This window comes from Notothenia rossii (assembly GCF_949606895.1).
Source record: "Notothenia rossii genome assembly, chromosome: 7".
NCBI lineage: Eukaryota > Metazoa > Chordata > Actinopteri > Perciformes > Nototheniidae > Notothenia > Notothenia rossii.
Window position 1 is genome coordinate 1,344,924 of NC_136905.1, and position 16,470 is coordinate 1,361,393.

Here is a 16,470-nt window from a genome sequence, read left to right on the forward strand (position 1 = left end):
CTGCTACATTCCACTCCCTCTTTGCCTCTAAAACTGTATCCCTTAATTTCCCTCTTTCAACTCTATAGGTGACACAATGTAATAAAATATGTTCCACATTTTCCCTAACTCCACAGTTCCCACACTTGTCACTGTCACTTTTCCCCATGACATACAGCGTACCATTTAATGCAGTGTGTACCAATTGTGCTTACTGCGCACCGGCTATTTAAACTGAGGTGCGAAACTGTGGTGGCTGCAGCCTGGCGTGGTGACGCAAATTGTTTGGCGTGGCAGCGTTCATGTCCGACCTACTCTCTACCGGACAGGTACTATAATTCCACAAGTGGTGATAGGATGATATGGTGATACACACTCTTGTACAGTAGGTGGCGGTATGCACCTTAAAGCTGTTTGCAGTCCGCCAAAACCCGAGAGAAGAAGAAGAAGAAGAAGAAGAACAACAACAACTTGGATCCATGTGGCGTCTCATCGCTACGGTTCTCTCTCTCTGTGTGTTCCTGAGAAAGTGTGTGTGTGAGCTCCACTGATCCATCATCTCTGTGTCTGGATAAACCTCTGAATGGACTGTGCTCTCTTTTCTGGAGCGTTTACCTCGGACTATAGGAGCTAGCTTAGCATGCCAGCTGGAAACACGTTAGCAACACTAGTCAGATTGAGAGTTTGATGGAGAGAGAAACGGTGTGTTTAACGGAGTCTGCAGGGAAAGGTGATCTAGGAAACATGAGTAAAGTCCAAATGCTGCTGTCGTTGAAGAAGCAGCGACTCACTGCTGCTAATGAGGAGATATTTGCTCTGTTTGAACAAACAATAGCAGAGCTCGAGGAGGAGCTGTTTCTTTCCAAAGAGGAGAACAAGAGACTCCAGAAACTACTGGACGCGGTTTTACAGCCTCAGCTTCGGATCCACAGAGCAGGTCTGTTCCCTTTACCCTTAATTAACACTTTACACTCTTCAGTAGCACTTTATTATCACATTAATAACACTTTAGACCAGGGGTACTCAAATACAAATCTTAAAGGTCCAAAAAAATGTTCAATGAGACAAAGGTCCGTTTATTACGGTCATTCAAACTTTTAAACAATTGCAACAAGATTCTTAACACGAGGTTGCAAAAACAAAAGTAATCTGTATGCAGTTTTCATTGTTATTGTGTCTGTGCTTGATCCCTCAGGATTTTATCGATACCGGTACCGGTACTGCTTATCGGTATCGGTATTTTTCGATACTCTTATCGATACTTTTCAATAATTTGGTGCTCAAAATTATAGACATGAAAACAAGATGTGAAGATTAAACAGTCATTCTATTTTAATTGCAGAAATAACTGTATAACTTATACACTAGCTTCTCAGAAGCAGACACAAATAAATAATAACTTAAAGGGGCCTGGTTCGCCCTATCATGCTTTTTGGGGTTTCCCCTCAGACAGAGGATGAAAAGAGGCATTTTTTAACATTTGTAAATCATTTACATCTTCATCCAGACATTTCAAACTGACAACCTAGCTCGACAAGAGATCGTTAAAACATTGTCCTACAGTGACATCATGCAAAACTGTGATACGAAGAAATTGGTCAAAAGGCTAAGATGGCAAAAAGATAAAGGCGAGTACGTATATTATTCTGGATTGTACTTTTAAATCATCACAAAATAAATGATGTGCTGAACTGAAACACGTCAACATGTGTCTGAAGGTTTAAACATAGAACAACGTATTTGAGCTTAAAATATGTCAATTCCTAGTAAACGACCAACAATTGCTGAACCATACATTGAAACGTTGACTTTAACAACATTTAAATGCAGTTTTCCAATTCACAATGACATCTGTAAGTTTAACTGGTTTATAAAGTATTCAATGAAAGGCCAAATTATTATAGGTGTAGGAGCTCACATTAATACACTGTCAGTGTTAATAAACAAAAAAAAGACAAGACGATGTGCCTGCAAGATTGCACTCAGGTAAACAAAACATATTACCCGTGCGCAAAAAAACATATTACCCGTGTACCTTCGCTCAGGCCACATTTACACACGGCGCGGCTGAAGCCCGCTAGCACTATTAGCACTAGCACTGCGTCATTAAGTTGCTTGTGTCACCCCCTTTACAAGCAACTAATTGAGTACATAGATTGCACCTTGCACTATCGCCACTACATTTTTTTAAAGTGCACCCAGACCTTGGATCGCTTCGCTCTGTCCGCCATGCCTGCGGGAGTCTCACAACAATAATAAGAGCGCTGTTGAGAGAGATGACGAGTGGCATTTACAGTGGCCAATCAGAGGGGTCTCAAACCGGATACATCACACGGGATGAGGGTTCCCAACCAACCAGAATGGTTTAAAGTTAAACGAAGGAAGTAGACGTAACAGATATACCGATAGCAGCACCGTTTGTCCAGCGGCTTAACGGTGTACCGATACCGTCCAATCAGGTACCGGTATTGACTTAGTACCGGTTCTCGGTACCCATCCCTAGGGCAGACACACACAAGACAGTGGAACAGTCGGACATGCAGAACGCTGTTTGCAGTGGACATAGCAGAGAATTTTGACTCGTTGTGTTGCGGCGATATCTCGCAGATAACAGATAATACATATGAAAAGTATAATTTGCTCAGAGTCCAGAGACAGTTGTGGTTCGGTCCGGATACGGACCGGAGTCCGGACTTTGAGGGTGCCTGCTTTAGACCCTTTATCAGCACTTGCTGCAGGTAGTACATCCTGAAGTAAAAGTACACCACACTGTGAAAATACTCCATCACAAGTTAAAGTACTGCATTCACATCGTAAGTAAAATTATGTAAGTATTATTAGACACATGTACTTTATTATAATAATTAAAATATATTATGGAAGAGCAAACCTACCAAAATAAATATATTTATAAAAATACATACATTGAATAATATGCCATTTAATGTACTGATTTAAATATGACCCATGCATGTGGGCACTAGTTGGTTAAATGTGACATACATTGATACTTTAATTTTAATGTGCTTCTTTATTCACCTTTTCTTTTTAAATGTGTAAAAGCAAATAAAAACAAATACTTTGCATTAATTCAAATTGCGGGAGAATAATTCATAAAGAAATCAATCAATAAATATTAGGGATGCTCACTCTCTACCGATCGATCGGGCTCTCTAAAAATGCCGATCGCATGACTTAAAATGATGACGTAAAATACATGACACTTTTCTCTGTGCGCGGCAAAACAAGCTCGCCAAAATGGCTTCACCAGTCTGGCAGTATTTTAAGGTGTCCGAAAAGGACAATAAAATAGCGGTATGCAACGTGTGTGAAGCAGAAATCCTGCAGCTCCACCCGCTGTGACGGACCGGTGAGCGGAGCACACACTAAGAGTTACACCTAACACACTTAGCTATTTGATCTACCTCTGGAACAAGCTGAATTAGGTATAAACAGTGTTCGAATTACCCATTTGCTTTCGGGGGAGCCCTATTTATTTATTTTTTGGCAATCATATAGGCAGACCTGAAAGATGTATGTTTCCTGCATTAACATGCATTAACATTGATTGCCAATAATCCTTGTATTATTTTAAGAATTGGTAACACCACACCATAAAGATTCATTTAAAAGCAAAACAATGGGGTGCAAACTATTTACATTGCAATTATAATTGTTTAATTCTTTGGATGTTATTTTCTTAATTTACAAAATAACAATGTAACTAGTTGATAAATAATAAAACGAACACTGAAGGCCTTCCAAAGACCAGTGGCAGAAGTATATGGTGATTTAATCGCAGTTATATCAATCAATGTTAACTTGGAAAACCACACTTTTTATATTTTAACTCAATAACATTAGGTGACATTATTGTGGCACATCAGTAAAGCCTTAAATAGAAATATATAAGGTGGCAGACTTAATGTAATGAATTTTAACTGAACAATAACTGAATGAGTTGGTTTCACTCTTAGACCAGCAGGGGTACCAAATCTATGCAGACTGCTGCAATAAGTACATTAATTAACTGTCTCATCGATGTTTGTCTGAATGAATATGATACTATTAACAATCATATAATTCTGTCAATCACTGTTATGATTCACATATTCACTTATTATTGAAAAAACTATATTGGAGGAGTTAATGATGAATGTTCCTCAAGATGCTTGCTCACCCTCCTTCAAATTTGAAAGAATTAATTACTATCATATATCAAAATTCATAAGAATCAAAGGAACAGTTCAGCGCCCCACAACTTTACTGCAAACAGTTACAACCTTGACTTTACACCAGAAAGAACACGCATTAAAGAAGTGCATCAGTTAGGGTTAAAAACGTGTATCGTGCTAAAACACATCGCTGCAGTTATTATCCAGTGGAAAGCCCTTACGTAGGCTACTGCTGGCCTAGTTATATGAAAGTTACTTTTGTTTGGCTGGGCAGTGTAGTTTTACATACCGTCTTCTTTGACTTTCCCAGTACTTAAAACTGTTATCTCAAAGAAAAAATATGTATACACATATTAAGACCCAAAGCTTTAGTGCGTTTTGATTCAATGCTGAGTACAGCCAAACTTGACAGTCTATTCTCTGTCATTGTAGACGGCAAATACCTCATTCCTTCCGTCTACTTACTTGGGTCCGATCCGAATCATAGACCCTCCGAATGCTTTTTGTTTTGCACCGTCCCGTTCAAATGGAATCATATTTCCACGCTCGCGCCAGAGCCGGGGCAGGGGTTACAAGACTCGCGTCTTGTGCTGCATTCACTTGCACTCGGACATTAAAGATTTTCTCTCATAAATGTCCGATGAGCCACAACTTTTATTTCAAAACAAAGCTGCCAACTGGGGTGGCAGCTGGGATGGCAAGGCTATTTTTAGGGTGGCAGTTGCCACCCCATGTCACCCCGGTAGATCCGCCCCTGCCAAAGACACAAGCAAAATATGTTAGAAGACTTCTTTATTGTCAGTTTATTCTTTTAAATTGAGAATAGAGAACACTGATAACTAATGTTGGTGCACATTTATATAAGTTTGATTATGATCAGGAATATCCCATCTGTACTTTGCAGTCCTGTCCCAAGTACAAGTTAAGCAGCTATTAATCAACGTCTACATTTAGTACATTTAGTTTGCTACCGTCGACAGACTAACTAACCCCCCAGTGAATTTCTATCCACCAGGGCGTGCAATGATTTTGCCTTCTTCACTGACAAAATTCTGAAAATCTGAAAAGCAGTCAGTGCCTCTGTATCAGGTACAGAAAATGTGTTGTCCCTATGTCAACCTAATATCAATACAAACACCATGACACAATTCCATCAGATTAATGATAAAAACCTGGAGGACATTATTCAACTTCTGAAATCCTCCTTCTGCTGCCTTGATATTATTCCAACAGGATTTTTCAAATATGTTTTGCCTTGCATGGCCTCAGATCTACTTCATATAGTAAACAAATCTCTTCACTCAGGTATTTTTCCACAGGCCCTGAAAACTGCAGTCATTAAACTGCTCTTAAAAAAGAATAATCTAGACGCTTCAGTAATTAACAATTACAGGCCCATATCAAACCTCCCATTTCTAGGTAAAATCATTGAAAAAGTTGTTTTTCAACAGCTGAGTAACTTCTTGCAACTGTTTCGATGTGTTCCAGTCAGGCTTTCGTCCAAACCACAGCACTGAGACTGCTCTTGTAAAGATCTTCAATGACATCCACTTAAACACAGACAGTGGCATAACTTCAGTGTTATTATTAGATCTCAGTGCTGCGTTTGACACTGTTGACCACAACATAATACTAGACCGACTGGAAAACTGGGTGGGACATTTTCGGCAACAGTTCTACATTGGTTTGAATCCTACTTAAAGAGCATCTTGCAGGTTTTTTTTTTTTCTACATTTATGCTTAAACTTGCTTGAAAATTATAATTAAAAAAAAAGTGAATGTAGGATTTGATATGTTTTACGAGAGATAAGGAATTCAGAGGGAAAGGAGCAATTTTGAGCTCTGCTCTTAAAAACGGCTTTTTTTTAAGGTCATACGTCAAACGCGTCATATTACATCACAAAGGGTAAACATCTCCGCTCTCTGACCGCGGGTATAGTTAGTAGTTGCGTTGAGTAGAGCGGTTGTGTTTTAAGGAGCTGGTATTTTTCGGTAGTTTTACATTGTATTTCTCCATTTGTAATCATGGTGCAGTATTGTGTTTGTGCAGGTTGCACAAATACCAGCCTGTCAGGACATCGAGTCCACAGTAAAAAGGACCGGAGCTAGCGTTCGTTCCTGGGTGCGTTGTGCATCCACCTCCCTGCAGCACATACTCTCCACAGCTTTATCAGGAAACCGTATTACATCTCTCTCCCCACCCCCCCCTTCGCTGCTCTCTCTCTCCCCCCTCCGGTACACGGCACCGTAAGACATAGTGTGGAGTTGCATTAGGTAACGCTGTGGTGGCTGTACTGCTCCAGCCGTCTCCTTTGTGTTTGTTTGTTTCCCCCTGTCTGTGTTGTTTGTGTGTGCGTGGTGGCTGTCACTCCTGGCTCCCGGCTCAACCTCCACTTACCTGCTGCAATCAGCTGTGCACCTTCCCCGACTACACACCTGCTTCATCAAGCCATTTACAACGGCATATCAACGGAGGCTCCACAACCTTTCTCCGCCAGATCGTCAAGTATCAACCGTATCTCGCGTCTCTCCTCCGGTACACAGCACCGTAGTGTGGAGTTGCATTCGGTAACGCGAGATACGGCTGATACTTGCGGATTAGTTTCTGTTATGGATCAGTATCAACAGTCCTGCCACTAACGTTACTATATTATCAATACTACTTTAGTTATAGCCTGATATATAATAGCTAACTTCACAATGTTGTGATGTGACGTTAGCTAACATTCTGTAGCTAACGCCGGTCACTCACCAAGATAGCTGCCCAGTTCTCCACTGGTTCTCCTCACACCACAGCTCCATTTCTCTCCGATGGCCGTTATTTCTTCTAATCCTTGGCTGCTCCTAGTCTCTTGGACGCCTAGCAGGCTCATAATTATAAGGTTGTGGTCCGTCATATGCATTCGAATATTCATGTTCAACTTCTTCTGTGTCGAAACTAGCATTGGGATCCATGTTTATTAATACGTTACACCGGCCGCTCTCCCCCTTGTTTCCCCCATGTTACGTCACACGCGGGAGGTCACGCTCCGAGGCTTTTTTATGCGGAAGTGAAAATGTCTTACAAAAACGACGCCAGATTGCACTGTAGTGTATATTTCTGTATATTTATTGGGAAATCTAGTGTATTCATCATTTTCCTACGCATTTATTCACAGGTGTCTTTAATCTGGAAGTTGCTCTTTAAAGGACAGAAACAACTTTGTTTCTATAGGTAAATACAAATCTGAGTTGACAAATATGACATGTGGGATTCCTGAAGGCTCCATCCTGGGGCCTCTTCTCTTTAACATATACATGCTACCACTGGCATATATAATGCAGGGGTTCCCAAACTTTTCAGCCCGCGACCCCCAAATTAACAGTGCCAGAGACTGGCGACCCCCTGTCGACGGGGGGGGGGGGGGGGGGAAATGCACTTTGTTGTAGTTATCCTACAGAGAAAAGAAAATGCACTTGACTTGGAATGAATGTACAGTATGCATTCAAAAGTGCTGAATAAATGTGTTATGGACCCATAATAGTGATTATTATTTAAGTTAAGTTTTGCCATAATCATGTCTTTTTCCATAATCAGGTAGCTGAACAACAGTGGTAAAAAAAATTCGGCCTTTCGGTTTTCGGCCAACTGTTTCCTATTTTCGGTATCGGTTTCGGCCAAGAATTTCCCATTCGGTGCACCCCTAATATAAATAAACTTGCCTTGCCTTACATATAGTTTATTATCATTTGTAGTCATGCATAGTACTGCCTTCCTGATTGCTTTATTTTTGAGACACCTATTCTGTAACTACCTGGGTTTTAAGAGAGTCAAATACCCTATGTGACTGTTCAGTCTCATAAAACATGCTCAATTTACTTTTTGAAAACACAAGCTCACAATAAAGTCAGATGGGAGATCTACAGAAGCAAAGTGTGATAGACAAAGATGCATTCCTATATTAAACAAACCGAAAGGAAAACGTTGTTGTTCCACGAGGCAGTTGTAGCCATAGCAAATGGACTAAACTTCAACCTTCAACTACCTGCTGCCTGAAATCCCTGTGACATCACTGCAGATTGTTGTAACCAACTAGCTGTGTGGGACATTATCACAATACATATTTAAGTTAATTGACTTGGATTGTAAAGGTCTTTCGCTGTTGTTACTAGCTTTGTCAACATGCTTTGGTGAAGGCCTATTCTTTCAATATGATGGATATTATTAGACGTCCACAAGGACAACATAGGTTGTTTGTTTTACTGTAATTGCAATGCTAATACCAATTGAGCATAGTGGTAGCACTAACTGCTAACAAGGTTTTGATATTCAGAGTCTGGCTGTTAGTGCTTGCTAGCACGTTATGCTATTGGCTTGATTGTACATGCTAGTGTGATAAGGCCTATGGAAGATGCTAATGTTATTTAACTTCTAGATCCTTTCATTTTTTACTTACAGTGAAACTCAATATGTTTTTTGCATACTGTCTGCCAATCACTCTGTTTTTTAAATATTGAGTTAAAGTCACACATTTTAGAACATTGATACATTTCTTAAAGCTACTTTCCTAACAAACACATGCAGTTGTAGCAATCGCTACGAGAATGCACTCTGTGTGAGCTGCACAAGGCACTTTGCGGTAGATTCACGTCTCTGATGATCTGAAAAGCTAAATGATGTCAGAAATGTACACAGCTTTTTCTTGTGTTGAAAGAGATCAGCAGGTCAATGTTACTTGAGCTAGTTTATAGATGTATCATGGCATAGACAAATGTCTCCTATAACCCACAGCCTATGGCTGTTACTGGTGGGTTATAGCATCATTTTATATCTGAATTGTGCTCTGGTAGGAATTCACACCCAACATGTTAATAACAGTCCAAATTTTTTTTTAACTCTATGGTTTTACACAGTTTTTATAACGTGAAATTCATATATTTAACAATTAAATCGTCAAATTAATACCAATGTAGCAATAAAGTGAAAGTCAAAATGTGTTAAGTAGTTTTGTTTTTTTACCATAATAGGATAGTCAATACCTGTGTTTTTCAGTTTATAAATGTAAAGTAGTGGTTAAATTAAGCAAAATTACAAAATATTTCTTTCTTTACTCATATATTTTCTTGCAATTATGAATTTTTTTAAATGAGTATTAAAGTATTTGATAGTGATCTATAGCCATAATAAAAGTATTTTTTAGTAAAATTACAGAAAACGCTGCCAATAGAAAATCATTTATTTTTACGGTTAGTTTTGTTAAATTCGCATTTAAAAACTGCTAAAAAACTGATTAATAATGTGTTCCATTTTTTTTTTTTCTTTTTTAAATACATGACACATTTCAATGAACCGTTTATTCTTGTAAATTGATTATGATTTCCTGTAATTATGAAATACAGCAAAAAACTATTATTTTTTCTGGGGAAAAACTGTAAAAAACAAAAATGTTTACGGTGTGGTACTGTATATAAGAAACACACATATGTGAACATTTAGCAGGTTCCCTCATCCATAATCATTTATACAAGTGCAACTTTGAACATGGACAGCAGTAAAATGCAACATACAAAATAATCAAGAAACAACATAAATTAAACACTGATAGGGAACGTTTTACTGCACCATCATTACTGTTACATAGGAAGGTGCCGTCAAATGTTCTGTTAATACTTGCATACTTTTACTTAAAGAAGGTTTGAATGCAGTATTTTAATTTGTAACAGAGCATTTTCATTCTATACTGTAGGCGTAGTGTATCTGTGAACGATCCCAAATACAATTCATTGTTTACATTGCGGCTAGTGCTACGCCAGAAGAAAAAAACCTTTTACATTTTTAACTGGAAGTGGAAAGGGGCTGGGCTACATGAGGTGACTTGAGCCAACACAAATACACAATAGGTGGGACTAAGAAAGATAATGTGAAAATATAAAAACAAAGGCATTAATTAGGGCTGCAAAATGTCTCCCATTGTAATGGCGATGAGATTTTTAAATGCTAACACTTAACAGTTTGTTCTGACTGTGTGTTTCCTGCAGACGTCCAGCAGCTGGTGGTGGTTAAAGAAGAGCCTCTCCCTGAGCAGCAGGAGTGGAGCACCAGTCTGGACCAGGAGGACCCAGAGCCCCCCCCACACATTAAGCAGGAACAGGAGGGAGAGCAGCTTCAGGAGCTGGAGGAGGCTGATATCACCAAGTCTACTTTTACTCCTGACCCTGTGAAGAGTGAAGATGATGAAGAGAAACCTCAGTCCTCTCAGCCTCATCAAAGACAAACTGAACACATGGAAACAGAAGCTGATGGAGATGACTGTCGAGGACCAGAACCAGCCAGGAACTCAGATCCAGAGAACAGTTTACAACCAAATACTGAGGACCACACTGAAGACTCTTCTGAACATGACACTGAAGACTCTTCTGAACCTGAGACTGAAGACTCTTCTGAACCTGAGACTGAAGACAGTGCTGATTGGAAAGAGACCAGAGAACCTGCTTCAGGCTCAAACTCACTGAAAAATAGACATGAATCTGTCAGTGATCCACAACGTAGTGCTGAAAAGAAACCATTCAGCTGCTCAATCTGTAAGAAAGCTTTTTCACTGACTGCATATTTAAAGACACACATGAGAGTCCACACAGGAGAGAAACCATTCACCTGTACAGTCTGTAAGAAAGCTTTTTCACATGGTGGAAGTTTAAAGAACCACATGAGAATCCACACAGGAGAGAAACCATTCAGCTGTACAGTCTGTAAGAAAGCTTTTTCAATAAGTGGAAATGTAAAGACACACATGAGAATCCACACAGGAGAGATACCACACAGCTGCTCAGTCTGTAAGAAAGCTTTTTCACTGAGTGCACATTTAAAGAGACACATGAGAGTCCACACAGGAGAGAAACCATTCACCTGTACAGTCTGTAAGAAAGCTTTTTCACATGGTGGAAGTTTAAAGAACCACATGAGAGTCCACACAGGAGAGAAACCATTCAGCTGTACAGTCTGTAAGAAAGCTTTTTCACAGAGTGGAAGTTTAAAGATACACATGAGAATCCACACAGGAGAGGAAAAATAGATCTGCAAAGTTTGTGACAAAAGATTTAAATGGCGTAATCGTTTAAAAAGACCAAGTGTGTTGGTAAGGGAATACATTTGTCTATTTTGTATCCTGATGCCGTTACATGTAATATGTTACTCCCTAAGCCTGTTTTCACCCGACTGCAACCGATTCACTAATAATCACAAATGTTCAATTCTACGACCCCTTGCCTCGACTATTTCTTGTTTAATAATCATTACATCTCCTCAGGACCAAGTTCCTGTGTCCTGCCTTTAACTTTGATTTTTAATAGTTTGTTTTACTTCGCATATTGACTGGCTAATGTGCCATTTTATTTATGTTTTACAGCTGTTTTTGTCTGCCTGTCATGTCTGTGTTTTATCTGTTGTAACTTTGTACATGCTGCCCTTCTTGGCCAGGTCACTCTTTGAAAAGAGATTTTAATCTCTGAGTCTTTTACCTGGTTAAATAAAGGATATATATTGACCTGCTTATCACCCACTGCTCATTTAAGGTGGACTGACCTTTACAAGGGACCAGCTAGTCTTAGTGTCTTAGATTAGAATCTTTAATGACCACACAGCCAAGCTGGTGGAATTCGTGTTCAGTGCAGATTATTACAGCTTGTTCCATACAATTCAACATACAATAAACAGACAATAAAAAGTACAACACACAGCACAGGGCAAATACATACATCATGACATATATACTAGGGCTGTCAGTCGATTAAAATATTTAATCGCGATTAATCGCATGATTGTCCATAGTTAATCGCGATTAATCGCACATCTTTTATCTGTTCTAAATGTACCTTAGAGGGATATTTTTCAAGTTTTTAATACTCTTATCAACATATGAGTGGACAAATATGCTTTATGCAAATGTTTATTATCATTTGAACAATGACAAATATACTCATGAATATTAAACACAACAACCTCTGAACATTAAAAATATTCGCCTCAATTCAATCTGGAACCTCTATCATACAATACAAAGTGTGTGTGTACACGCGCACGCACGCACGCTGCAATCATGTTGCGCACACTATCCGTGCTGAGTGTGCTGACTTCTCGTACTATGTCCCACTGTCTGGCTACCTGCATAAAGTCAAGTGCTCGGCGCAGTTGTCGGTGAAGTGTCGCTCCTCTGTTTTCATTGAAACAGCTCCTTATATCCGTTAGCGCAGCTAGCTAGCACCAAATGCTAACAACAACCACAATACACGTAAGGTCTCTCTCTCGCGCCACACATACACACACCCTCCCGGTCCTCCCAATGGCCAGCTGGTGCCTGCCGGTGAGCGTGGAAGTGTGGTCTGCCGCAAGCGGGCGGCAGGAGCGGGGCTGTCAGCATCAGCTTGTAGATGGTATTTTAAATTCGATGCGCTCTGAAACTACGGGGCGGCCGAGGACAAAAAATACACATGTGTTAATCGCGTTAAAATAAAGGGTGTCGATAATATTTTTTTGCAGCCCTAATATATACATAAAGTTCAAGGTGTGGTGGATTGTGATTGTTCATTGGGGTTATTTAAAGTCCATTTAGTGTCCGTATTTCAAAGGGGAATAAGCTGTTTTTGAAGCGGGCGGTTTTGGTGGGTGGACAGTGACGGCAGAAGTTGGAAGACATGGTGAGCTGGGTGGGAGGGGTCAGAAATGATTTTCCTTGCCCTTGTGACAGTTCGTTGGTGGTGAAGTAATTCGAGTGATGGAAGGCGACTGCAGGTGATTTTTGATGCTTTATTGACAATACGTTGAAGTTTATTTCGGGAGAGGTTGTCTGAACTCCTGTACCAGACTGGGATGGATGATGTGAGGATGCTTTGGATGATGGCTGTGTAGAACTGGATTAGGAGATGTTTCCTCACTCTGTATTTCTTGAGCTGCCGCAGAAAGAATAGCCTTTGGTTGGCGTTTTTGTAGATGTGGTCTGTGTTGGTCTTCCATTTGAGGTTATTGCTTATGTGAGTGCCAATAAATTTGAGTGATTCTGTGGTGGAAATGAGTTTGCCGGAGATAGATAGAGGTGATTTGGGCTGTGGCTTTCGCCTGAAGTCGATGATTATTTCTTGGGTTTTTGCTGTGTTAAGTAGGAGGTTGTTTTCTGAGCACCAGGTGACTGCTTGATGGATCTGAGTGAGGTATTGTGTTTCATTATTATTTGAGATGAGTCCTGTTATTGTTGTGTCATCTGCGTATTTATATATGTTGACTGTGGGGTGCTGAGATGTGAGTTGGTTTGTGTAGAGTGAGAATAACCAGGGGGATAGGACACAGCCTTGTGGAGCTCCTATACTGAGGTGCAGAGGGAGAGATGTGGAGTTGTTCATTTTGACCCGTTGTTGTCTGTTCCAGAGGAAGCTGTGGATCCAGGGACAGATGCAGGGGTCAGTGTTCATGTCCATTAGTTTATTGAAGAGTTTGTCCGGGTTGATGGTGTTGAAAGCGGAGCTGAAGTCCAGGAACAAGATGCGGGCGTAGGTGTTGGGGGATTCCAGGTGTTGTCGAGTGTGATGGATTGCCAGGTTGACAGCGTCATCCACAGATCTGTTGGTTCTCTAAGCAAATTGATATGGGTCCATGAGGGGGGAGGTGCTGGTTTTAAGGTGCCTGAGAATGATGCGCTCAAATGATTTCATCGCCAGAGATGGCTATGGGTCTGTAGTCATTGAGGCAGGATATTTTATTAGACTTGGGTACAGGGATGATAGTGGATTCCTTAAAACAGTGAGGAACTGAACACTGGCAGAGGGAGGAGTTGAAGATGTTGGTGAAAACAGGGGCCAGTTCTGCAGCACAGTGATGGAGTGCCGCAGGGCTGATGTTGTCTGGGCCTGCCGCCTTGTTTCTCTCCCGCAGAAGCACGGTAAGCCTCCTTGAGTGGAGTCTAGCAGTGGTCGAGTGTGTTGTTTCCTCTGCTGGGGCAGGTAACTTGCTGGTGGTAGTTGGGAAGCTCCGTGGACAGATTGGTGTGGTTGAAGTCGCCTAACACAATTATTGCTGCGTCTGGATGTGCTTTTTCCACGGAGGAGATGTGGCTGGCTAGATCGCTCATGGTGGTGTTAGCGTTAGCCTCAGGTGGAATGTAAACACCGATTATGATTATCGATGCAAACTCTCTGGGAAGGTAGGTGGGTCTGCATTTGACAGTTAGATGCTCCAGAAGTGGGGAACATTCATGGCTTAGCAAGGTGGAGTTTGTGCACCAGCGATGGTTGACCATAATGCATATTCCACCACCTTTAGATTTGTGTGTTAGTTCCACTGACCTGTCGGCTCGGTGGAGTGTGTATCCTGCGAGTGATACTGCTTGGTCGGGAATCGAATGATCCAGCCAGGTTTCAATCAGGCAGATGGCGGAGCAGTCACCGTAGGTTTTGTTTGACTGGATCAGGAGGTGAAGTTCATCCATCTTGTGCCTCAGAGATCTTACATTTGACAGCAGAAGGGCAGGGAGTGGGGGTCGGTATGGGCGCCTCTTGAACCACGATAGGACACCGGAGCGCCTGCTCCCTTTGCCGGTTTGCTGCCATGGCATTGGGAGGCCAGGTGAAAAAGATGTTGATGACTCCAAAACTGCATGTTGGTTGTGTCTGAAGTTTAGTAGGTCCCAGCGGGTGTATTGGATAACACATGAAACTTTACACACATATAGGGCAGACAAAAGTACGACAGACATAAACATAGCTTGCACTGGGGCGAGCCTCACGGCCGCCATGTTGACTGATGGGTCAATCCTTGTCTTAATGCAAACGTTTTGTAAAGTGATGCTTGACCAACAACGTGTTGTTGGGCTGTGTGCTCTCTGCAGGACGGTGTCTGTACTCAAAGATTAGGGATTGTGTGTAAGATTAGCAGCAAAATTGATTTTTTTGCATTATTAGATTTTGCACAAAATCAGATTGAACATAAAAGTTACATATTAGTCATTCGGGACAAAAAGGTCCACTTCCAAAAACTGCTCAAACATGACAACAGATTAATATTTTTAAAAACTTTTTGGGGTTAAATCTTTCAATCAACTTCAGTCTTGATCAAAAATACCAAATGTTAAATTATGTTCAGGATTTTAACCCTTGAACTGCCAGTTTGAAAACATGAATTTGCGTTTTCTATGAAAAACATGCACAAAAAGGCAGTTATTTTCCATATAATGAATGTTGGGGGGGTCAGCTTTTTTTTTATCACAGTTTTGGATATGTCAAAGATTAGCAACAACATTTATTTTGGTGGATTATTAGTTTTTGCACAGAATCAGGTTAAACAAAAAAATCAAACATTAGCCGTGTCCCATCCACTCCCATTATAACCACATATTTTGATCTCCCCGCCATACAGATATAAAATCATAAATTTTGTAATGTCAGGGTTTTATATTGGAGGGAAATATTTCAATTTGTCCTTTTTATTCTATATCACCAGATGTGACATTTTACCATTGAATTACATGCTTGTCATTTCTTGGTTTCTTTGCCTGTTGTATAATGGGGCCCTGACAGCCATTGGAATACATGTATGCAACTAATGTGTGTGTGTGTGTGTGTGTGTGTGTGTGTGTGTGTGTGTGTGTGTGTGTGTGTGTGTGTGTGTGTGTGTGTGTGTGTGTGTGTGTGTGTGTGTATGTGTGTGTGTGTGTGTGTGTGTGTACAGAGACAACAATATACAGTAGATTTGGTTTACAGCAAGTCGCAGTTTTCGCCTCATATCTTTCTTTCTCTCTCTCTTTTTCTCTCACTCCCTCATTCCCTAACTCATACACGCTCGTACATATTAAACCTCCTTATACCTTGTGTGTGTGTGAGTGATTGTGTGTGAGAATGAGACAGGAGTAAGTGTGCTCTCATGGCGTTTTGTTTTTCATGTGTGCTGTTTCATGTGTCTCTGAGGTAAACAGATCTTGACCCAGCTTGACCTCCATGTTTTGAATTGTTTGGAACTTCAAAGTCCTTTGATAATGTCTCTTTAGCAAACAGACATACACAGCCATACATACACTCCTTGAAGTAAATAAAAACACCTGGCTGCAAAGATAAAGGTTCAAATATGTGTAGTTTGGCTGAATGGTCATTTCATTCCTGTGATATGCAACAAGCAGTAAGATGAAGAGGAGCTTCTCTCTGTGGGACAAGAGGTCTCATGCAGCCCGTAACTTCAGCTGCAGGACTCATCCTCTGAAACAGAAACACCCTGAGAAGGAGAATCTGGTGTGGATCTGAACTGTGCTTGAAAGGAGTCAGCACAAGGATAAAACACCTTTTTGCCAAACATGAGAAG

At 40.6% G+C, this 16,470-nt stretch overlaps 2 protein-coding genes across 2 annotated transcripts in view; one reads left to right on the forward strand and one right to left on the reverse strand.

The window, feature by feature from the left end:
• Window positions 1–16,470, reverse strand: part of LOC307013548 (uncharacterized protein) — a gene marked incomplete at its 3' end in the record, with an annotated part of 315,140 nt that overhangs the window by 81,733 nt on the left and 216,937 nt on the right. The gene's annotated exons all lie outside the window — the stretch shown is intronic.
• On the forward strand, window positions 453–11,667 carry LOC307013552 (uncharacterized protein). Its single transcript, XM_079640958.1, has 2 exons — window positions 453–916; window positions 10,173–11,667. Exons 1-2 carry the CDS (start codon window positions 667–669, stop codon window positions 11,204–11,206), a joined length of 1,284 nt encoding a protein of 427 aa, XP_079497084.1. The 5' UTR covers window positions 453–666; the 3' UTR covers window positions 11,207–11,667.